We start from the raw sequence: 24,010 nt of genomic DNA, 5'->3' as shown, positions 1-24,010 counted from the left end.
AGATCGGTGTATTCAGGGCAAATGGTCCCAAAAAGAAAAGCACCTACACATCAATCAAAAGGAAATGCTAGCAGTAATAAATGCTATTATAGCTTTCAAAGACCTTCTGCATCCAGGTCAACTATTGATAAGGACAGACAACACCACAGTAATGTGGTACATAAACAAACAGGGAGGAACCCATTCATACCCCCTATGCAAGCTGGCCATGTCTCTTTGGAACATGGCTCTGGAATTACAAATCGAACTTCAAGCACAGTACTTGCCAGGCAAGGAAAACACTCTGGCAGACAACCTAAGCAGAAATATGACAGATCCACACGAATGGAAGTTGCATCCTCAAGTTTTTACAGAGATAATTCAAGCATGGGGAAGGCCAGACATAGATCTCTTTGCCTCCCACAAAAATCACCAATTGACAAAATTCTGCTCAAGGACTTTTCATCCACAGGCCTGGAGAGTGGACGCACTCTCTTTCAGTTGGACAACAATGACAGTTTATGCCTTTCCACCTCTTCCTCTGCTGCCCAAAGTTCTATTAAAAACCAGAGCAGACAGACCAAAGATGATTCTCATTGCTCCAGACTGGCCATGACAACACTGGTGTACCCACTCCTGAGGAGCCTGACGCATTCCCCACCATGGACCCTACCTCTAATGCCTCTTCTTCTGACTCAGCACAGCTTCAAAACTCTTCACAGTCAGCTGAAAACACTCAATCTGGCTGCATGGAAGATTCCTTAACTTCATAACAGGCCCTACTTTCCAAGGAGGTGCAGGATGTCATTGTGGAGGCCAGAAGGCCTTCTACTAGAAAAGCTTACTCCGCAAAATGGAAACGGTTTTGTGCCTGGAAGGAGAAAAAGAGCCAGAATCCTGGAATACTGAATTTACCTCAAATATTACAGTATCTAGCTGAGCTGCTACGCAGTGGACTTTCATTCTCCTCCATCAAAATCCATGCCTCAGCCATTTCTGCAGAATACAACACTGATCCTCCTTTATTTTCTCACCTCCTCTTAAGACAGTTCCTCAGAGGGGCTAAGAATATAAAACCCCCAAGGAAACAACCAATACCTGCTTGGGACCTCAATTTCATTCTAGAAAAACTGACCTTGACTCCTTTTGAGCCAGCTGCCTCAACAGAATTGCAATATTTGTCCTGGAAAACAGCCTTCCTTCTGGCTATCACCTCAGCTCGCAAGGTATCGGAACTACAAGCCCTCATGGCTGTGCAGCCTTTCATCATTTTCCATCAGGACAGAGTTTCCTTACGAACCAATCTGTCCTTTATGCCAAAGGTGGTATCCAGGGTAGCTTTGAATCAGGCTATCCACTTACCTACCTTTTACCCTAATCCTCAAAACAAAGGGGAGAGACTACTACATTCCTTGGACATCCACAGACAGCTGCGTTATTATTTAGACAGAACAAAGCCTTTCAGAAAATCAGAACAACTCTTTGTGTCCTATGCTACAGGAGCTCAAGGGAAGCCAATTTCCAAACAGACAATCTCAACATGGATAGCCCACTGCATACACTTTTGTTACTCTTTTCATGGTAAAACTGTACCTGCAGGCATCAGATCTCACTACACAAGGGCCGCAGCTACCTCTGCAGCTTTCCTCAGAGGGGTTCCTACCAAAGATATTTTGGAAGCAGCCACTTGGAGTTCTGTGCATACCTTCTCCAAGCACTATCACCTACCATTATACTCCAAAAACTAGAGCAGGCTTTGCCACTGCAGTCTTGCAGGGCATCCTGGCTCTTCCTAGTTCCAGTTTCTAGTATGCATGCTTCTCATGTGTTCCAGGGTATTGTAAAAGCACAACTTATGCGTGTAAGTAGAATGAATACTACTGAAATGATTTTTTTGAAACAGATGGATGAGGAATTTATTGAGAGTGGATACTCTAAGTCATTGTTAACTGATATAAGGAAGGAAATAGAAACCAACAGGAGCTCACTTTATAAGCCTACCTTCAGTTGCAATTTTGATGATACCCCACCATCTATTACATCTAAAGATGAGAAATTAAGGTTCATTACCTCTTATACCTCAAGATCACATATAGTTAAGAATATTATAAGTAAATATTGGAAAGTACTTCTTGCACAGGATGACATTGCTGCATTGGTAGGCATGAGACCATCTTTTGCTTATAGGAACAAAAGATCTTTAAAAGTTTGTTATGTTACAAAGATTTTAACATCAATACTATTAAGCAGTCTATAGGGCTAAAACTGGTACCTTTTGTTGTCATAATTGCAGTTGTTGCAATGATATAATTTCTTCCAATAGTATGGAACTGGGTTCTAATAGTATGTTCCAACATCCAGTATCCAAAAGAATATTTGTATTTCATGATTTGGCGTGTATATCTAATAATGTGGTATACCTAGCAACATCGTTGCCTGTACTTGTTTCTATGTCGGAAAACAACACGTAAACTGAAAGACCGTATTATAGAACATAAGTCAGAAATCAGGAGGATGTGAAAATAATGCCTTGGGTAAACACATTAGGACACTAGGTGAGAACCATAAGTTTAAGTTTAGAGTTTTAGATATGGTACAGAAACCCTTTAGAGGTGGGGATATAAATAATCTGTTAGAAACAAAGGAATATGAATGGATAATACGTCTTATGGCTGATGTATATCCAGGTTTGAACACAGCTGTTTCTTTAAAACCAATATTGGTTAAAATACAACAAACAAAACTGAAGTGAAGATGATGCTCATATTTTCATTTCTATATAAAATTTTCACATTTTTATATGTATTTATATGTACCTTTATATGTATTAAATATTGACCCTTTTAATTGAATTTTGGTCATATGATCCTGGCTGCGGGTCATGTGATGTCTTTTGGGTGTATTTAAGTGAACTTTTAATGAACCTTATGTTAATCATTGAGGAAGGCTCTGTGTTTATAAAGGTGTTTTATTCAACTGTCGTTTGTCTTTCTTGAACATTGGGTGCTGAACAGCTGTTGTTTGTGTTATTATTTGCTGCTGGATAGTTGGATTTTGTCTAAGCCTATTGCAGCCTAATGGAATCTTTAAATGTTTAAAGTTCCAGTAAGTGAATCCTTTACTACAGGTTTTCCTGAAGTATTACCTGCTGGTGACAAAGCAATGCCTACACCAAATGTGGATTTAATAGAGTATGGTTACAAACCTTGGAAAGGAAGGTGGGTGCATGTTTTAGTTTTCTGCTTATATTGACAATGGCAGTGTTTAAATCTCAAATTAAGCCATGATTACATGGTCTTAATGAACAATCACTTCCAGGGTGTAGAACTTGAACTAAAGAATGAGATAATCTCTATGGAAGATGATTTGTTTGCTTTGCCTTGTTTTGAGAATATGCTTTCATCTTACCAATCCATGATAGATAGACTATCAGCTCTAGATGATAGACTTGAAGCAGTTAAAAAATTAATCAGAGACATAAAGGATTTTCAATGTGGTAATATCTTCTCCTGGCCTAGGAATGAACCTTTTGTGATTTCTACAAATAAATCTGGTGGCATAAATTCCAAGAAGTCTGTGAATTTGCTTGATACTCTGGATGTGTTCTGTGAGAAGAGTACTGCCACTTTAAATGTTGGCTCATATGGAGCACTCTGAAAATCGTCGTGATGACATCATACGAACGGCACATGCCTCCGAGCCTGAGGATGTGCCAGAAAGATGTGTGAGAGACAGCAGACCTGAAAGCAGCGTCTGCAAATGGACTAACTACAGAGAATGACTCAAATGCTGCTGAAGGTGCAAGAAAGTTGAATCAAAGTACTTTGAGCTTTTTCAATAAGCCTTTTCAGTTGCAGCAGGCAGAACGAGTGAAGGCGTGCGCTACTGGGTCTAGGTCTAGATCCAGAGGGAGAGCGACAGAGCGTTTCCGTTGACGAATATGGACAACAAGAGAAAGAATTCAAGTCCTTTAAAACAAGTGAAATTAGCCAAGAGATAAGGGCAGGTATATTGAATCTATCTTCCATTAAGCTAACCTCTGAACATTGTTCTGTGTTGAAAAAAGGACTGGGGTTCATTCCTACTTGTGGGGATGATATTGTAAATGTTCTTACTGATTTGAAAATGTTTACCAGATCTGTAAGCTTGAAATTGATTTTAAAATGAATCACATGAAATGAATGTCTGTAAGACGCGAAGTACTTTTATACCTAATAATATACCAATTTTGACTGCCTTTAATGATCTATGTGAACATGAGTTGAGACAGGCCTTTGCTAACAAGAATAATGTTAAGAATTTCAACCTTACATATTTAGAGTTCCTGGCTTTAAATGACTTGAAAAATAACTCTAATATTATAATTAAACAAGCATGGCATGGTTGTGATTATGGACAAACACAAGTATTTTGATTCTGTTTTAAGTTTGTTGAAGGATGTTACAGCATTCAAAAGTATATCATACTCAGAAGTAAAGAAATGTATATCTTACATAAATATGTGTATTTATGTCTTCCTAGTTCCACCTAGTGCCTACCACCCCTTTTTTAGCTTTGGGATTCTACCCATCTGTTATGACTGCAGCTGTATGCACGATGAACATAGTACAGTTTTGTACCTACTATAAATGTAGATGTTCAAGTGCTAATACAGCTGCAGTCCAGGTTTTCCTCCCTCCTTTCCCTCTTGGGACAGGCCTATTGGCTAACACCTCCTCATACAACCTCATTGGGGTATTCATTTATGGTGTATTTGCTTGCAACTACTGTTTTTTGATTATATTGCATTGCATTATTACATAAATTTATGTATTGCCTTCCTTCTGGGGGCACCTGACATCTGGGGCAAGAAAAACTGAAGAAAATGGTGTCAGCTGGTTCTTTTATACCCCTGTCGCACTGATGTCAGGGAAGAAGCGACGACAACTGATGCCGGATCTAGACTTTGGAATTCAGCCGACCGAGGACCCGCCTGACGGCAGGAAAACCCATCTGTTATGACTGCAGCTGTATTAGCACTCGAACATCTACATTTATGGTAGGTACAAAACTGTACTTTCCTAGGGATCGGAACCGAATCCATCAGTGATGAGTTAAAGAAGATCAACACAGATGGAATGTTATGGTAAGACATAACTTTTTTTTTCTTCACAAAACAAGGGAGAGAAGATATTGCACTCCCTGGATGTACACAGACAATTAAGATTTCAACTCCACTTGACTAGTTTCCCAAATGGATCTAACCAGCTGTTTGTAGCCTTTGCAGAGGGAAAGACATGGTAAACTACTTAGCAAACTATTTCTAAATAGATTGCAAACTTTTTTACATTTATTTATTTATTCATGTAGTGACATTTGATTACAAGGGTGGCCACGGTGGTGCAGAGGTTAGCATTTTTGCATCATAGCAAAAGGTTCTCCGGTTCGATACTTGGCAATGGTGTCTTCTGTGCAGAGTCTGCATGCCCTTCCTGCTGTTGTGTGGGTTTCCTCAAGGTGCTCCAGTTTCCTTCCATACTCTAAAGACATGCAGCAGGTGTATTGGACACTCTAAATTGGCCCTAGGAGATTGTATGTGTGTGTGTGTGTGTGTGTGTGTGTGTGTGTGTGTGTGTGTGTGTGTGTGTGTGTGTGTGTATAAAGGGATTGAGGATGGATGGCTGGATTTGGTTACAAGGAAAGTCTTGACTGGGTAGAAGCCCATTTTCAGAGGAGGCCTGGGGAGAAAAACTCCAAATTATTACAAAACATTTTGAGAACAATAATTGTACAATCTTCAAAAATGAAACAAAACAATTTGCTTTTTAAATAATTATAACAAATTAATGATGATATAAAAACGGGTGTCCACTGTGGTGCAGCGGTTAGCATTGACACCTCACCGCAAGAGGTTCTCCAGTTCGATTCTTGGCTGAGGTGCCTTCTGTGCGGAGTCTGCATGTCCTCCCTGTGGTTGTGTGGGTTTCCTCCGGTTTCCTCCTACATCCCAAAGACATGCAGTAGGTGGATTGGACACACTAAATTGACCCTAGGTGTGAGTGTGTGCATGCGTGTGCCTTATGTGGAAGGTTGGGCCCGGTGGCTGGCAACTTGACACTGTAAAACTCCACTGCCAATCATGAGCGGACAGATGATCCGCTGTGGCGACCCCTAACCGGGAAAAGCTGAAAGAAGAAGAATGACGATATAAAAACATTACTTAAGAATTGATACAAGTTGTATGACAACCATTTAATATTTATAGAAATTTTACACAGTTTGTAGAGATATCAAGGGTAAGTTAGTGAAATACAAACAGGAATTGCAGTATGAAATGAGAGGAAAACAGGCTTATGGTATATTTAGAAACAAAGTCGGGGAAGGAATTTGATAGAAGTAAGGAAGTAAGTAAAGAAAGGAGGTGTAAAGAATGAAAAGGTACTTGTTCTCATTTAGGATCGTACTTTATGCTGGTTTTGAGCAAGAGCAGAGCCAGATTTTAGCTAAGAAGTCTTTCAGAGTAGATGTCCTTCAAGGATGCATCTGCAGTCCTTAGATATGGGTTGTCCTGCCTCAGGCAGCCCTTCGGTCGTCCGGATTCCAAAGTCTGGGTCCGGCGTCGGCTGATGTCGCTCCTTTCCCCGACGTCAGAGCGCCTGGGGTATAAAAGCGTCAGCTGACGCCATCTTCCCCAGTCTTTCTTGCCGCGAGGTGCCCGAAGCAGAAGCAGTTCGCAAGTGCCGGTCGGCCAGCTCCTGTGATTTCAGATACCGAAGTCTTCAAAAAAGCTAAGTACCCCATTGGGGACTCTTTCTTGCCTCAGCCGATGTCAGATCAAACGGTTAAAGTTAATAATTGTTTATCTTGTGGGAAACAAATACCTCATAAGGATTTCCACTCTTACTGCTTACCCTGCCTAGGCCCAGACCATGACGTCTCGGCCTGTTCAGCCTGTGCTTCCTTCAATAAATGCACTCTTAGGCGTCGGGCAGAGTTTGCAGAGGAATTTTTTGGAGAAAAATTCTGCTATATCATGCCGTCGGAGATTCTGACAGCTCATTTACCCAAAAAACGAAAGGATAAGGACCGACACACGCGGTCCACGGTTTCGGCCGACTCCACGCCTAGGCCTGCCGCGAGTGTCTCGGGCTCTACTGAAGCCGAAGCTCTACCGCTTCCGACTGATGACACCGCACAGCCGGTAACTTCGGTACCGGAGGCCATCCCTGAGTCGGTCATAGAACTACCTTCTGAAACCGGTGCTCAGGAAATATCCGACACCATTTCTGTTGACAAAACTACTCCAGCACGTGGGCCAGCCAGGCCTCCTGTATCCATGTCCATTAAGGCCTTTACAAGGGCTAAAGCTGCTAAACAGACAAAAACTCTACCTCCCAAGGCTATTCCTCAGGGATCCACTACCGGTTCACAAATCTTAAGTTTGGCTGAAGACCTTATCTCCTTAAACAGGGCCTCTCAGCCACATCTGGACTGGGGCTCTCAACCACCTCCAGGCAAAAGGCCCAGGGTTGAGCAGACAGATCCCCAGTCTTCAGATGAGGCCTCAGATGACTCTGCCCTTTCAGACTACCAGGAGGAGGCCCTTCTGGCCTACGAGGATTCTGATGCAGAGGAATCTATTCCCTCGGCCTACCCCCCTGAAGAGTTCTCCTTTGGGGAGACCCTTCACTCCATGAGAGAGCATTTCAATTGGCAAGGCCAGGAATTCTCTGATTCCAGGAAGAGATTAAGGACTTTTCTACATTTACCTCAGCATAGGCCTTTGGCTATCCCTCCTGTTTTAAGTGTTATAGCAGATGTATTCTCTGAGTCCAGTACTTCCCCTGACTCCCTTCCTCCGGCTCCTGTCAAACCTGACAGGTACTACAGGGTCCCTGACTCACATCTATACCTTTACAAGGGCCACTCTGCTGACCCAGAAACTATTTCCCAGGGCCCTAAAGGGGTTGCAATCACCACTGCCAAGAATCCACTTCCTTCTGAAAGGGAATCCAGGGCTTTAGAGAGATGGGGTAAAAAAGTGTACACTTCTTCCACTCTTTCTATGAGAGCTTTAAATTGTCAATTCCATATGATACAGTACCAAGAGTATCTGTTAGATGAGTTGCATAAAAAACTATCCTCGCTTGAACCCCTAGATCGCAAGGCGCTTCAGGATCTGGTGCATAACTCTCAGCAGGTTAGCAACCATTTCTTGCAGTGTGGTTATGATGCATTGGAAGCTTCATGTAGGTCAGCAATGACAGGTGCAGTCATACGTAGGCATGCTTGGCTGAAGGAACAAACACTGCCAGATCATGTTAAAGCAAAGCTTCTGGATGCACCACTGGAAAAACAAAAGTTATTTGGTTCCACGGCTCAAGAGGTCTTAAAGAAATTTGAGGAAAAGGCTAAATCAGTACAAACAGTCAAAGATTTTCTCCAGGTCCAACCACCAAGATTCAGTAGAAATTGGCCTTCTAAGAATTGGTCCTTTCCAGACACAGACAGATTTCAAAGAGGCAAAAACAGGCGTGCCAGAGGTAGAGGGCAAGCTCGAGGCTCCTACAGAGGGCGTCAATGGCAGCCTCCGAACCAGAGAGGTAGTGCAGGACCTTCCACTGCTGCACAAGGACAAACTCAATGACTTGACTTTGACTCCGCCAACCAGGGCTCAATTGAAAGCACCTTTGGGCGGAAAGCTATCACTATTCTCAGAAAATTGGCACAGTATTACAAAGGACAAATGGATACTGCAAATAATAGACAAAGGATACAGATTCCATTTTCATACATTACCAAAAAGACAAGGCATGCCAAACCTGCCACCAAATCAAAGGGCAGAGGCTTTCAAGCAAATTTCCAAACTACTACAAATGAAGGCAATAGAAAAGGTTCCTTATACAGAACAAGGCCAAGGATTTTATTCCAGACTATTCCTTGTTCCAAGAAAAGAAAAGCAATGGAGGCCTATTCTGGACTTGTCCGCACTGAATACTTATCTCATTGTGCCAAAATTCAAAATGCTGACCTTACAGCAACTCCTTCCCATGCTGGGCAAGGGGTCCTGGCTGGTAACTCTAGACCTCAAGGAGGCATACCTGCATGTCCCTATCAGACAAAGTTGCAGAAGACACCTCAGATTTCTTGCAGGTTCAGAGCATTATCAATTCTCAGCATTGCCCTTTGGCTTGTCTACTGCGCCCAGAGTATTCATGAAATGCCTGGCATCAGTAATTGCACATTGCAGACTTCAGGGGATTCAAATATACCCATACCTGGACGACTGCCTTATACAAGCGGACAGCCAACAAACATTGGTAAAACACTTGAACTATGCCATCCGCCTACTACAGGCCTTGGGATACACAGTCAACATTCAGAAATCAAGACTTGTTCCATCCCAACGAATAATTTTTCTGGGTGCAAAGCTGGATACAATCACCCAAATGACTTTTCTCACAGAAGAAAAACAAAAACAATTACCGGATTATTTCAGAAATCTGACAACACAAACCCAGCTGACTGCAAGGAAAATCCTGCAGGCCCTGGGTTTCATGGCATCTTGCATTCTTCTGATTCCACAAGCAAGGCTGCATATGAGGAAACTACAATGGTACCTAAGGAGTCTATGGTCTCAACACAGTCACAGCCTAGAAGTTTTGATCCCCCTCATCCCATGCCTCCAAAAAGAATTTCAGTGGTGGGCACAAGCAAGCCAGTCAAACATGGGTCTACCTTTCAGCAAGCCTCATATCAGCCAAACCATTACAACGGACGCCTCAGACCATGGATGGGGAGCACACATGAAGGGCAGATGTATTCAAGGGCAATGGACACAAAAGGAATTGCGCCTTGACATCAACCAAAAGGAAATGCTGGCAGTGATACATTCAATCGAGGCCTTCAAACATTTCCTGCATCAAGGTCACCTGCTAATAAAGACAGACAATACCACAGTTATGTGGTACATAAACAAGCAAGGAGGTACCCATTCCTACCCTCTTTGCAGGCTGGCAATGAATCTTTGGGAACTTTCCCTAAAACTCAACATAGAGCTGCATTCCCAGTTCGTACCAGGAAAGGACAATGTGCTGGCAGACAGCCTAAGCAGAAACACCATGGATCCACACGAATGGATGTTGCATCCAGACATTTTTCTTCAGATAGCACAAGCATGGGGAAAGCCGGACATAGATCTTTTTGCCTCCCCTCACAACCATCAACTGAAGAAATTCTTAACAAGGACATACCATCCTCAAGCATGCAAAGTGGACGCCCTATCCTTCAGCTGGAAGGCTCTAACAGTATATGCATTCCCACCGCTTCCGTTAATGACCAAGGTCTTACTGAAGATCAGGACAGAACAACCAAAAGTGATTCTGATAGCCCCGGACTGGCCAAGACAACACTGGTATCCACTGTTAAAGAGCATGTCACGCACGAAACCGTGGCCTCTACCACAATGGCCACTACTTCTGACACAGCACAATTACAAAACTCTACACTCCAGTCTAAAAACCTTGCAGCTGACAGCCTGGAAAATACCTTGACTCCTAGCCAGGATAAACTAACCAAGAGGGTAAAGGTTATCATCATGGAAGCTCGGCGGCCTTCCACAAGAAAGGCATATTCAGCAAAATGGAGAAGATTTCGAACCTGGAGCACCACAAAGGGTCAGGATGTGACAGTGATGAGCATTCCACATATCCTTGAATACTTGGCTGAAATGCTCCATAATGGCCTTTCTTATTCATCCATAAAAATTCATGCTTCAGCTATTTCAGCAGAGTATAACACTGATCCACCTGTATTTTCTCATCCTCTGCTAAGGCAGATGTCCTTCATGGATGCATCTGCAGTCATAACAAATGGGTTGTCCTGTCGTCAGGCAGCTTCAGGTCGCTTGATTCCAAAGTCTGGATCGGCTTCAGCTGATAGCGCTTCACCGATGTCTTGCCTGCTCTCTTGGGCTATAACTTAAAGTCTGTTCGCATTGCCCTCCAGCTCAGCTTGCCGGCGTAAGCCCGAGCGAAGCTGTTACGAGATTGCGGCTAATCAGAATACTAGATTACTGCGAATAAAGAGCCGACCGCTTAACCTCTGCTAAGTACCCGTTGGGGACCTCAAAAAGCCTCCTTCAGTGTCAGAAGAGTACTGTCACTGTTTTAAAGATTTAGACCCACTAACCTCATTCTTGTTTCACACTCTTACTGTCTCTGCCACCACGGCCCGAACCACGGTAACAGCCTGTTACGGCCTTTTAGCGCCTTTTCAACGTGACTTGTGAAGGCGGTGGGAGTTCTTCGAACAATTTTTGTCAGTCGTTTTGCGTACATTATGCCGTCGGATCCTCCCGGCACCCAAATTATTTAAAAAAATGCAAAGAAATTTTTACGGATGGCGGTTTCCGCGAAACCACCGGTTACACACCGAAATAAAGTCTCGTTTTGACGAAACCGAGAAAACGGTCAATCTTCAGCTATCATTATTACTGAGGCTCCTGCTACCTTAGTTGAATAGTTCAATCTTGTGGTTGCTTTTTTCAACTGAACTGTAGTTCCTTTTATCAGACACCAATCCCCTTTGGATGTCTCTACCCCAGCACAGCTATGCTGGAGCCTCCTCGCCAGCTAGCTAAGGCCTTTGCAGGGTAAAAGCAGCAGCCTCTGCTGCCCCATCTACTCAGGCCCCCCCCTCACACAACACTTCAAGTTCTTCTCAGCTTACGTTGTGAAGATTTAATATCACGCCAAAGAGACAGGGCCTCCAGCCCCCAGAAGATTTAACCTCTCAGAGCCCCCTTGCGATCTCAAGAGCACAGATTCGAGCCAGTCCCTCTGATGTTGATTCTCTGGGCCAGCTCAGCCCAGTACACTTATGAAAAGCAAGGGCTCCTTTTCCTAACACCATGAATTCATTTTGAAGATCCATTTCCCAGCTGCTCCTCCAGCAGCCAATTTTTTTGCCTTCCAAACCTTACATGAGAGAGAAACAATTCCAATAGGGACAAGATTTCTCAGATTCAGAAAAGGACTGAGACTTTTCTCAGCCCACACACCACAACATAGCCCACTTAGGATGACCCTGTGTACCCTTTGTGGCATGACCTGTTTTTAATGGTGTTTTACTACTCTGATTCTTACCCTCCAGCCCTGGCCAAACCAGATAGATTTTACAGTCAGGGAGACACTCATCACCACCTATGAGGCCCCTCACAGAATTACATGCGAAACCATAAAACCCTCCCGAAACTAGCAGGACCAAAGCAAAAACCCTATTCCTTCTCTTACAAAGGTCCTTATGGAGGAAAGGGAAAAAGTGTCCACCTCCTGCTACTCTCTCAGCTAGAGACCTGCCACTATCAGTTGATAAATGATCCAATACCAGAATTTATGCTTGATTAGTTAACTAATTAGAAATGGTAGATAGAATCCAAAATAATCTCCTGTATTAGTTATAATGCGGCAGCTATCCAACAGGTTTACAGTAACCATGATCATAATGTGATGATATGATGATGCTGGAAATGCCATTTTGATCGGCCATGACTGGCGCAGTAAGCATGCATGAAAGCTGTGAAGATACAGGTCTGGGCATGGTTAAAACAATTTGCTTAGATGCTCTATGGATAAGGCCAGTCTGTTAATGTGCACCTGCCCAACAAAAATGGAAGAAAATGGAGAAATCAGCAAACGGTTACAAACATAGTAGAAAAGGGAATGTCTGTACCAACCCCAAGGTTTAGCGGGAACTGGCCAAATTTTAGGTCCTCAGGCCTAGAAGCAAATCCCATCAGGGCAGAATAGGCGGAGGCACCTACCAATATCCAAAGTGGAGGTGCGAGGGAGGCACCCCGACAGTGGCAAGGCAATAAACAGGGCACAGACACAGCCACTGCCACTGCAACAGGACAATCACAAACACTTGGCTCTGGCACACGCGGACCAGGGAGTTAGCACTTGGCAAATTGCACTATATCAAGGCGAAAAAGTTAGAAAATTTGGCAAAAGATTGCAACCACTGTTCAAATTTTGCAAACCACCTACCAGGCAAAAAGAGGAATGCCTTACTAGTAAAAGAGGAATGCCAAACCTACTCTCCTACAGCAAATAGAGCTCCTAAACAAGATATGAAATTAACAAAGATGACCAATAACAGAAAGTACCAATAACAGAGAACAGGGCAACAGAGTCTACTCCAAACTCTTCTGAAAAGTTGGAACCCTCGAGTTGGAGACCTATAAACGAACACATCCGTCATTGTCCCAAAATTCATGTCGACAAATTCCAAAATGCTTCATGCTGGGCAAGGAGTGTTGGCTGGTAACTCTAGACTGGCTGGCCGAGGCAGATCTCAGGAGGCATGCCTGCCGTCAGATACGCCCCATTTCAGATTTCTTGCATCAGATTTCTTGATTTATCAGAGCATTATGCCCTTTATCTATCTTGGTTTATCAGAGTATTCACAAATGCAAGGCATCAGTAATCGCCACTGCAGATCAATAAAAATCCTCCGATATCCAGAATCCAAATTTTACTGCCTGTTAAGCAAGCTGCACCAACAACAAGCGGACAACAAAGCAAGCATTTAACAATTTTACAAAGGTCTTACACCGGATACCCTACATTACATAGTCAATTTACAAAAGTCAGAACTGATATGCAAACCAAACAAGAGCACATGCTTGGTAGCACAGGAACAAAACAAAAAAAAAAAAATGGCATTAACAAAAAAAAACAAAAAAGAACTCCCTTTACATTAACAGCAGAAAAAAAAACCAGCACAAAAAGCAAGTCAAAAGTTCTGCAGGCCTTGGGCTTCATGGCATCATGCTGCATCTCCAGATCCCCACATGCAGAAAAGTGGTGAGAAAGCTACAATGGTACTAAAATTTTATGAATCAGCACACAGGCAAAGCTAGAAAACACTCCCCACCTATCCCAAACAGGAGTTCCTATGGTGGGCTCATGCTCAAGCATCCCAGTCCACAGAGCTTACCCTTCACAACTTCGGGCAAGCTCAGCCAACCTGGCAGATGGGACCGCCTGGGATGGGGATGCACATGCTGGACTGAAAATGCATACAGGGATTGTGGACTCCAAGACCAGCTGCCTGCACAAAAGAAAAAAAAAATGGCAATAAACAAAACTGTGAAAATCCAACAATTCAAATTCCAACCATTTGACGATAAGGATAAGGACGAACCAGACAGACAACAAACATCAAGGCATACAAAGCACATTCACACCCCTATGCAGAATACCCTTTGATGTTTTGGATTTGCTCTCAGCTACAACATCCAGTTATAGTGTCATTTGTGCTGGGAAAAGAGAACACCCTAAAAGAAAGACACCCCACCAGAACCACCGGCTCAGGAACCACTCGGATGTGCACGAATGGATGCTATCAAGGCCACATTCAAGAGGCCATCAATAAAAAATAGACCTATTTACATAGATCTATCAAATCCCAGCTCAAAAAATTTTACAAAAAGTGCACAAGGAGATTCCTTACTTGCATGGGGACTCTATCCTCTATCCTTCAGCTGGAGCACAGCATGCATTTCCACCTCTTCCTTCCCGCCAGTACAGGTACTACACAGAAAATCAAAGATGTCAAGGGATAATCCGATAGTAGCTCCACAAGACTGGGTACCACACCTGGTGAGGATGGAGCATGTCTCGTCTGGAAATGTGGTCAATAACTGATACCTTTTGATGTTAACTCAGAACAACTACAACATCATGCACCCAAACCCAGAGCTCTCGCTACATACCCCCCCATTCTCCTCCATCAAGATACATGCATCAATAGCAGCAGAATACAGCTTGCTCATCCACCCTGTCTTTTCGCATCCTCTACTCAGGCAGTTCCTCAGAGGGATCAAGGAAACCACCATTGGGACTTAGACTTTGTGCTAAAAAGTTGACATCCTCCTTTTGAACCAACAGCAAGCAATCATCTATAACCAACACCTGTCATGGAAAACTGCTTTCCTACTGGCAATTACCTCAGCAAGGAGGTTTGGAACTACTTAGGCCTTAATGGCAGTGCAACCCTTCCTAATCTTCCATCAAGATAGGGGTGTCATGAGAACTAATTCCTACATTTTATGCCTGGTGGTATCCAGAGTGTCTTTAAACCAGGCAATCCACCTACCTACCTTCTTCCGCCAAGCATTATTATAATTCTCTCATACTCTAGATCCCGAGGGTTTGCCACCACTGCTGTACTGGGATCCTAACTAACTTATAATTTTTCTTCCTCCACCCTATTTACCTCTAATAATAGCTAGGGGAGTCTCTCTTGGTGTATGTGTTTGTATATAATATGTACATACTTATTTTTTTTGTTTTGTTCTTCACTTTTTTTTTGGAAACATTGGCATTTATCAAAATTTAGCCTTCAAGAGGGCAACTGGCATCTGGGGCAAGAAACACTGAGACCAGCAGAGATGGCGTCCAGTGAAGTCACGACATCAGCCGGACCGGACTCTTGGGGAAATCCCTCGCCGAGGGCTGCTGCCTGACGACAGGACAACCCATTTGTTATGACTGCAGATGCTATCCAGTTCGGACATCTACATTTATGGTAGGTACAAAACTGTACTTTTCTAAGAGGGATAAAAAACATCAACCCTCCAAGGAGACCTCCAGTGCCTGCATGGGACCTTAACTTCATGTTGGAAAAATTAACTCTACCTCCCTTTGAACCAGCAGCATCTTCAGAACTGCAATTCCTGTCTTGGAAGACTGCCTTCCTTCTGGCCATAACCTCAGCAAGAAGAGTATCTGAGTTACAGGCCCTCATGGCAGTACAACCATTTCTCATTTTCCATAAGGACAGAGTCTCTCTGAGAACCAATCCTTCATTCATGCCAAAGGTGGTATCCAGAGTCTCACTAAACCAAGCTATCCACCTGCCTACTTTCTTTCCAGACCCACAAAATAAGGGAGAGAAACTTCTGCATACCCTGGACATTCACAGACAGTTGCACTACTACTTGGACAGAACTAAGCCTTACAGAAAAACTGACCAACTGTTTGTAGCATATGCTGCCGGTGTACAAGGAAAAGCAATTTCCAAACAAACAATTTCAAAATGGATAGGAAATTGCATTCGATTCTGTTACTCCTTTCATGGAAAAGCTGTGCCAGCTAACATCAGACCTCATTCCACCAGAGCAACGGCCACCTCCACAGCCTTCTTAAGAGGGGTGGCTACAAAGGACATTTTAGAAGCTACTACATGGAGCTCTGTGCATACATTTTCCAAGCATTACAACTTGCCTTTATATTCCAGATCCAGAGCAGGCTTTGCTACTGCAGTCCTGCAGGGCATGTTAGCTACACCATCCTTTTCTTAGGTCCTACCTCCCCCAGCTTGGCTATGGTATTCTACCCATAGGTAAGGACTGCAGATGCATCCTTGAAGGACATAGTACAGATTTGTACCTACCATAAATGTAGATGTCCGATAGGTATGCATCTGCAGTCAGGTTTTCCCTCCCTCCTACCCCTCAGTGGTATTCTTTGGGTAACTATCCCTCTTTTCAGCTAGCTGGGGTTATCTTTTATGGTGTATTTGTTTTTTTATTGCTGTGCATGATTGGAATTTATTCTTTTCTCCAAATTTAGCCTTCTTTAGAGGGCACCTGGCATCTGGGGCAAGAAAAACTGAGGAAGATGGCGTCGGCTGACGCTTTTATACCCCAGGCGCTCTGACGTCGGGGAAAGGAGCGACATCAGCCGACGCCGGACCCAGACTTTGGAATCCGGCCAACCGAAGGGCTGCCTGAGGCAGGACAACCCATATGTAAGGACTGCAGATGCATACCTATCGGACATCTACATTTATGGTAGGTACAAAACTGTACTTTTTGAAAGATGGGAGGGAGGGTGGGGACCTTATGGCTAGAGGTAAGGAGTTCCAGGCCTTAGCAGCCCAGCAGATTTGATAGGTTTCTAGACAGACTGGAGTTTTTGGTCACTGGATCGCACTGACCGACTGGGAACATAGTTATGTGGAATGTTTTTTAGTGCTGGACAGGCAGATGGATGTTGGATAATTTTATAGGTGGTAAGAAGTGGTGTATATGTTAGTTGATGAGGCAGTTCTAACCAGTTGAGTTTTTTTTGTGCTATACAGTGGTGGATTCTGAAAAGGGGTGTTTGCTGTAAATTTAGCAACTTTGTTATAGCATTGCTCTAGTTTTAATTTTTGTGAAGCCTGGAGGTTAGTAAAGGTGGGAGCACCATAAATAAGTGTGGGGTGGAGATAAGTATTGGCAAGTGTAGTTCTAATTTCATCGGTGGGAAAGTTTTTGGCTTTAAAGCATCCCTAGTTTTTGAGGAGTTTTTCTTGTGCAAGTGTATATATGCCAGCCGAATGTAAGCTTATCATAGGTTCATAGGTGTGTACTAGGCTAAAGGCCCTGGGACCTATATAAGCCTAGCCCAAGAAGATTCCCTGGCATCATGCCTCCCAAAGTTAGTCCACTATCACCCCTAATAATTTGCTATGGGAAGTGACTTCAGTGGTTGTATTCTCAAGAGAGAGGAATTTAAATTTTGTTTTTTCATGAGAGAGGGATGTGGGGGAAAAAAAGTAGTAGTTTTGTCTTTTTTGGGTTGATCATAAATTTTGAGTTACAAAGCCATGTTTTAGTGGCCGTTAAAGCTTCCAGAGTAATTTTTTGGAGGTGTACCATGTTGTCAGATGTGCTAATAAGAGTGGAATCATCTGCACATTGTGTTAAGGTGGCCTGTTGTGTGGATGTATAGAGGGTGTTGGTGAAAATGTTTAAGAAGAGGGAACCAAGGAAAGAGCCTTGTGGTAAACCAGTGATGATACCTATTGGACAGGTATTTGGCCTTTTGTCCACACCTTCACCATGCACTACCCTAGGTCCATCTGGAGGACAAGAGCCAGGTTCACATCTGCCATCCTGCAGAGATGACTGTCCCCAGATAATATTCATGTCTAAATATACACCTAAAAGCTTTGAGAGTCTTCCCAAGATTCAGAAGTCCAACACTGACTAAAATGAACATTGTACAGTTGTGTTTCTAACTTACCGTAATTGTAAATGTTTGAGTAGATAAATGTCACTTCACCCTTTCCTACCCCTCCTTACCCTCTCTCTCAAGTTGGGATGGGTCCCCTCATCCCATTCATCATCTCCACTCCCTAGCCCTTATGTCAGGGACCCTGTCTTATAGTAGGGATGGTTGGAAAAGGTCATGCTCCATCTCAGTACCATCTGACTCCTTAGTCTGTGGATAAAAAAACAAACAAACTGAAGATTGTGCTGGCTGACACCCTCTTTATAACCCGATGTCCAGATGTTGGTTCACAGTGGATGTATGCTGGCTGTGGGATGGTAAAAGCATCTGGTATTCAGACTGTTTGCAGGCTTCTGCACAGCTGGAAGTCTCAAAAACAGTATGCAACATTGATCTGCTCCCACACCTACAATTATTGTAAGTTTGAAACACAACTGTGCTGTTTTCCTGTGTGCAAACCAGAAATTTATACATATTTTTTCAGTTTGTAAGGTTAAAGAGAGTTTAACAATTAATAAGCTTTGTCATTTGTCACACGTGCATGATAGTGAGCAAGTGGCTAAAAGCCAAGCATTATCTTAAAGTGCAGAAAAAGAATACATCACAATGTTTACCTGAGGCTAGGCTGTGAAAACTGCAATACTGAAGTTTGATTATCATTAAACATGTCTTCTGTCGTACTTAATCGAAAAGGAGGACCAGGAGTAAAAGTTTTGTGACAGGGTTGTTCATAGTAAGAGGAAGGGATTTATTGCAGTTAAAATGCTGCATGACATTAGTCACAACCCTTTCATCTAAAAGCAAGCCTTGGAAGTTGGCTGTCTGTATATACCAGCATCTGTTATTGTGTAGTTGGTATTTCATCTTGTTGTGATTTTGTGCCTCAGGATTTTAGCATCAGGATATTGTCAGTACGGATCTTGTCTTTGGGACTTTGCAGCTAGTCCGTTTTGTACCACTGTTAGTTGTATTTCATATATGGCAGCATGTCTGTTAAAAATGACTTTTATTCATGTTTTGCAGGTCAAAGATCTCTCAAGATAGACAGTTTACTGGATTATTTTACTGTTTCCACATTTGTGTCATTATGACTTGGAGGTTACCTGGCACTTAAAATTAACCCTCTGCATTTGTATGTATTGGTGGCACAAAGGCGTTTTTGGGGGCTACTTTGACAAGTGTGAATATTTCGATCCATTTTGAGGTACTGAAGGATTGACTCTTGCAAATCATGAGCTCTCAAAGCCATCCAGGTAAGTTTGAATTTATGAAATAATGTTCAAACTTAATGATGTTCTTGTTTCTGCATGTTATTGTAGATGTTATTTATTTGTGGTAGTTATTTTTAAAGTGTATAAATTCCATTCAGATTTGGATATCAGAATTCTGTGTACTGCTCTCTTAAGTTAGACTGAGTTGATTGTTTCCTTTTTATTGGGTAAAAACGTTTGCGTTTTGGAAGGATGTTGCATCTTTTTAATGGTTTCAATACCATGGTCAGGTCTTTTGGTTTCTTTGTTTTTCGGTGAAGAATTCTTAACATCTCCACTGGACTTAAGGGACATTTCCTTGTTTTTTTATGAATCTTTAGCTGGTTTCCTTTTTGCCAGACTTGTTAAGAGTCCTGAAACAAGCAAGTTTCTAAGAGGATATAAACGAATTAAACTGTTTAGTAATGTGTTTAGCGAACCTGTGTAGTCTGTAGTAATAGTTTGAAAGCTATACACTGTGTTAGTTTCCTTTTAATTATCATTTTAATCCTTAATATTATGAGTGAGTTAGCAGTTGTTTTATTTAGTAGTTGCATGTAGTTTTGTTTTACCAAACGCCCATGTACCAGACAAAGAGAGTAACCAGGCATATGCCAATTGCACCACAACCTAATGTACTCCTAGGTCCACTCCCTTCAAATTGATTACTTGAACAGAAGAAAGTGGTACTGTGCTGTTGGTGACAGGCTCTCATAGGTTCATAGATAGGTACTAGGCTATCAGCCCGAGGGCCAAAGTAAGCATAGCCAACAGTCTCTTGGCTTTCACCACACCTGCCCCTCTATCGAGCAGAGCCCCAGACGTGATCCCAGAGGTGAACTTTGTATTACCCATCCACTTATCAAGGTTTTTCTTGGAGCCCTAATACTGAGCTCTGCTTGATGTAGATAGGAATTTTGTTCCAGAGCATGGGAAGTGTCTGGGACAAGAATCTATCTCTCCAGCATGTCCTATTTATTGTTGTGGTGAGGTTTAGGTCCCTCGAGCGTGTAGCTCGGGGAGACTGGGATTTCTTTAAGTGGAGTATGTCCATCAATTCCTGGTTTGACATAGCTTTGTATGTCAGACAGAGGTCTCTTCGGAGTAAGCGGTATGAAACCGGGTAGAGTTGGAGTTTCTTGAACCGGTCGGCATAGGGCAACTGTTTGAGGCCAGCAATCCTCTTGGTGAGATACTTTTGGGGCCTCTCCAGTTGTTGCAGGTGTCTTGTGAGGTACATCACAAACTGGGCATTGTACTCTATAAGAAGTCTGATAAGTGATGAGTAGAGGGGGATGATGACTTCCTTTTTTCTAGATGTGAACCCTTTTGTGATTAGGTGGGCCACGTAGAAAGATTTTCTGACCACTGTGGCAATGTGATTGTCTAAGGAGAGGTTACTATCCACTTGGGTCCCAAGGTCTCTTATCACACTTTCTGTGTTAAGTGAACTTCCCCCTATTTGATAATTCATGGGTACCGTGTTTTTACCAAAGAGGATGACAATGCACTTTTTGGCATTTAGCTTGAGGCCATAATTTTGGCACCAGGTGTCTGTCTCGGTGAGGCCCTTTTGCAGGATGTCTGCATCGGTAGGGGAATCTCCTTCTCAAAGAGCAAACAAGTACTAGATTCTTCCACACCTAGACTTTCAAATTTCTTCTTCTTCAGGGGGCCAAACTCAAAATGTTTATTACTGTATTCAGTAGTAGTTCTACTATTTTTAGTGTCAGTTGGATTGTGACATCATGCGATCAAGTCTTCAGCTAGCTGTTTCTGAATAGAAGTGGGACTGTTAATGTTACTGAGACCTTTGAAGAATACATCAACAAAATGGGTTGCAGTGCCGGTAACAAACAGCAGTCATTTGAAAGTTCAGCCTCCTTATTTTATTGTAAGGGTCTGTTTAACTCTTGTTGTACCGTCACTGTATGAAAATTTGCTGCTTTTTAAGAAGTAGCTGTTCCTGTGTTGACGGATAAAAAATAAACTGGACTTTCAGCAGTTTGAAGTTTACAATGTGAATTTGCTAACCAAAACCATATTTTCATGTAATATTTTATTTAATGGTAAATGCACCATGGCATTGCTGTTTTTGGATTATGCTACTTGGAGATATTGGTGCTACAAAAAGATGCACATTTGTACAGCATTAGTTAACATGGATTTTTATATTGCTCTAAACAATAACCGGTTTCCTAAAATTCTATGTTCTCCAGTGATGTCTATTAGACAAACATTAAATTGGCCAATGTAGGCCTTGTGTTTGTTTATTCATTGAACCATTGACCCAGATGCTTTTTTCCACAGTGTTAACAGTGATTTGCATACAGAAGTGTACTTCGTCTTGAATTGTGTTTTAATAATGTCAGAACACAAATCCAGATTAGGTGCTGACTGAAATTCAGATAAGAACTTGATTCCAGGGGTTTGTTTGAATGTCTTCAGCTATGGAGGTTGTCACTAAGAGATGTGCAGTGTTACATACCTGCATGTTGTGTTTACTGAATAATTTAGTCATCATATGGATCTGTTAATATGACAACGTTGAAATGTCCATGTATGTAGAAAGTGCATCTCTGTGCATATGATTGGTACTGTTATACAGTCAGTATCAACGTGTGTTTCTGCTGTTGGTAATGTGTTGTGAAAAGGTATGATCTTCGAGACATGAACTGACTGGAACATACTTCTCAACCTCTTAGTGCATGAAGTTTCAGCATAGCCAAAAATAATGGGACAAAGGACCAAAATTAGCGACTGATTTTGATTATTGCTCTAAGTTGATAGAATAAAAGGTTTTCAATTGGCATGCATTTTTTGAAGAATATGAAATCTGAAACTCAAATGCATTATTTAGTGACTTTAGTGCTCAGTGATCTGCCAGAAACCACATTTAATGAGAAACAGGTCAATAATATGAGGCAGAAATCTGGCCATTCTCTGAAATTCTGGATTGTTGAGAGATATGCTGTGGGAGAGGACCTTAACCAGTAGGATCTGTGTATTTTTACATGTAATGTGAAACGTGTTTGCATGATTTTGTTTTCAGTAGCCAACAGTGTATTATTGTTTCCCAAATTAATCTTTATGTTCTGCTCATATGGTTTTGAGTTTAAACACCAAAAAAATGAATTTGTCATAGTAGCTGACAGCAATGTAAATGCAAGACTTATCAAATTACCAATTTAATTTGTTTTTACAGTAAAATATTTAGGGCTACAGAGATAAGTAGTTATTTTGTCATCATGTCTTTCAATTGAAGAACATTTTGGGTATTGAATGAAAGGGTTAATTATGCCTAAAAATGCAAGTCAGCTGACAGGACAAAATTGAATGGCCAGTGCAAACATATATTGTGTTGTACTTATCAATACATGTGTTGCTCACCTTCTAGAGAGAATATTTGTCAGCCAGATTAAGTAATTTTGTTGGCCATGCCAAATGGAATGATCAAATGGTGGATGCTATTTGTCACAATGTGTCTGCAAGTTTACATTCCTTGTTTAGGCAGGTAGATGACCTGAACAAAATGCCACAGACCTATTGTATTTTACTATGTTTAGTAATAATGCTGTCAAGGCTTAGTGGATCATTTTGAAGTATTAATTCCAGTAAGCTGAAATGTGATGGTAATGGATTCGGTAACATTAGCACTGAGAGTGCAGAAAAAGAAGCACAAGAGGCAGTGGAAGGGAACAAGAGAGGCTGTGGTGAGCAAATGCTTTTGCTTGTGAGGCAGTAGTGTACTGTACTTACAGAGTGGTATAGACAATTGTCAGACATAACAGAAATTAGGGCAGTGATGGGTAAGGATTAGGATCAGACATTCTCTCAACTCCTAATATCTTAGGGGAACACAATAAGCAAAGTCGGTGGCAGGGTATTGGTGTGTGTTTAAGATGGCAAAAGAGGAGGCACTGTGCAAAGATGGATACAGAGAAATGGAAGGAACAGCTGAAGTTGTTGGCCTTGAATCTCAAAAGGGAAGTACAGCAGCCCTGAAGGTTCACTGTGATCAGACCTGCAGATCTATGACTGGATGATGAGTAGTGTTATTAGTTACTAGACAAAGAGGAGTAGTACTTAAGGATACTCTGAAAGATGATCTTGTTAGGCCATTAGGAGGGAAGTATTATAAGTTTTGTTGGAAGTTTATCGTGAGCGAAAAGTAGCAGCTGTAATCTGTAGGGAACACAGCCATGACCTACTACTGATAATTCAGAATGGAGACCGTGATTGATCTGAAAGAGCCACTGGCCAACAGTGGTGTCACTTTGTGGTTTACCTTCCCTAGAGAAATATCAGACTATGCTGTAGCAAGAGATACCAAATATCACAAGAAGGCAGACTTTGTTCACTTAAGAAATGCAGTGGTAAATACTACATAAGGGTGGCAGAAATTAGAGCACTGGAGGGGGAGGATAGGACTGCATTAAGGAAGGAGCAAGGAAGAGACAAAAGTGTAAAGTCATGTATCAGTTGAAGGAAGTGTTGGAAGAGGCGACAAACTGGCAGGACTAAAGAGAACAGTAAGGTTGATAGTGAAAATATTAAACAAGTCTTATAGAGAAACTTTACTTGTGCACACCTGGATACACACATTCATTAAATGTGTGCTATCACTTATTTTTTAAATGTAATAGTTTATCAAGATCACCACCAGTGTTTGTGTCACCCAAAGTACAGATTACATTGAAACCTGAGTGCTGTCTGTGTCTTAATATGTTTTGA

The 24,010-nt window shown here is 42.2% G+C and overlaps 1 protein-coding gene across 5 annotated transcripts in view; it reads left to right on the top strand.

Moving 5' to 3' along the window:
* The window catches only part of HDAC4 (histone deacetylase 4), a 3,124,471-nt gene that overhangs the window by 174,672 nt on the left and 2,925,789 nt on the right, over window positions 1-24,010 (top strand). For all 5 annotated transcript variants that reach the window (XM_044075061.1, XM_044075057.1, XM_044075060.1 and 2 more), the window contains exon 2: window positions 19,050-19,279. In XM_044075061.1, the coding sequence (XP_043930996.1) occupies window positions 19,258-19,279 (22 nt within the window). In that variant the 5' untranslated portion in view covers window positions 19,050-19,257. The remainder of the gene's footprint in view (window positions 1-19,049; window positions 19,280-24,010) is intronic.

This window comes from Protopterus annectens, chromosome 6.part0 (genome assembly GCF_019279795.1).
Source record: "Protopterus annectens isolate FY-2018-M chromosome 6.part0, PAN1.0, whole genome shotgun sequence".
Classification (NCBI taxonomy): Eukaryota; Metazoa; Chordata; order Ceratodontiformes; family Protopteridae; genus Protopterus; species Protopterus annectens.
The sequence above is the reverse complement of the archived record's forward strand: the minus strand, read 5'-3'. Positions and strand labels throughout refer to the sequence as shown.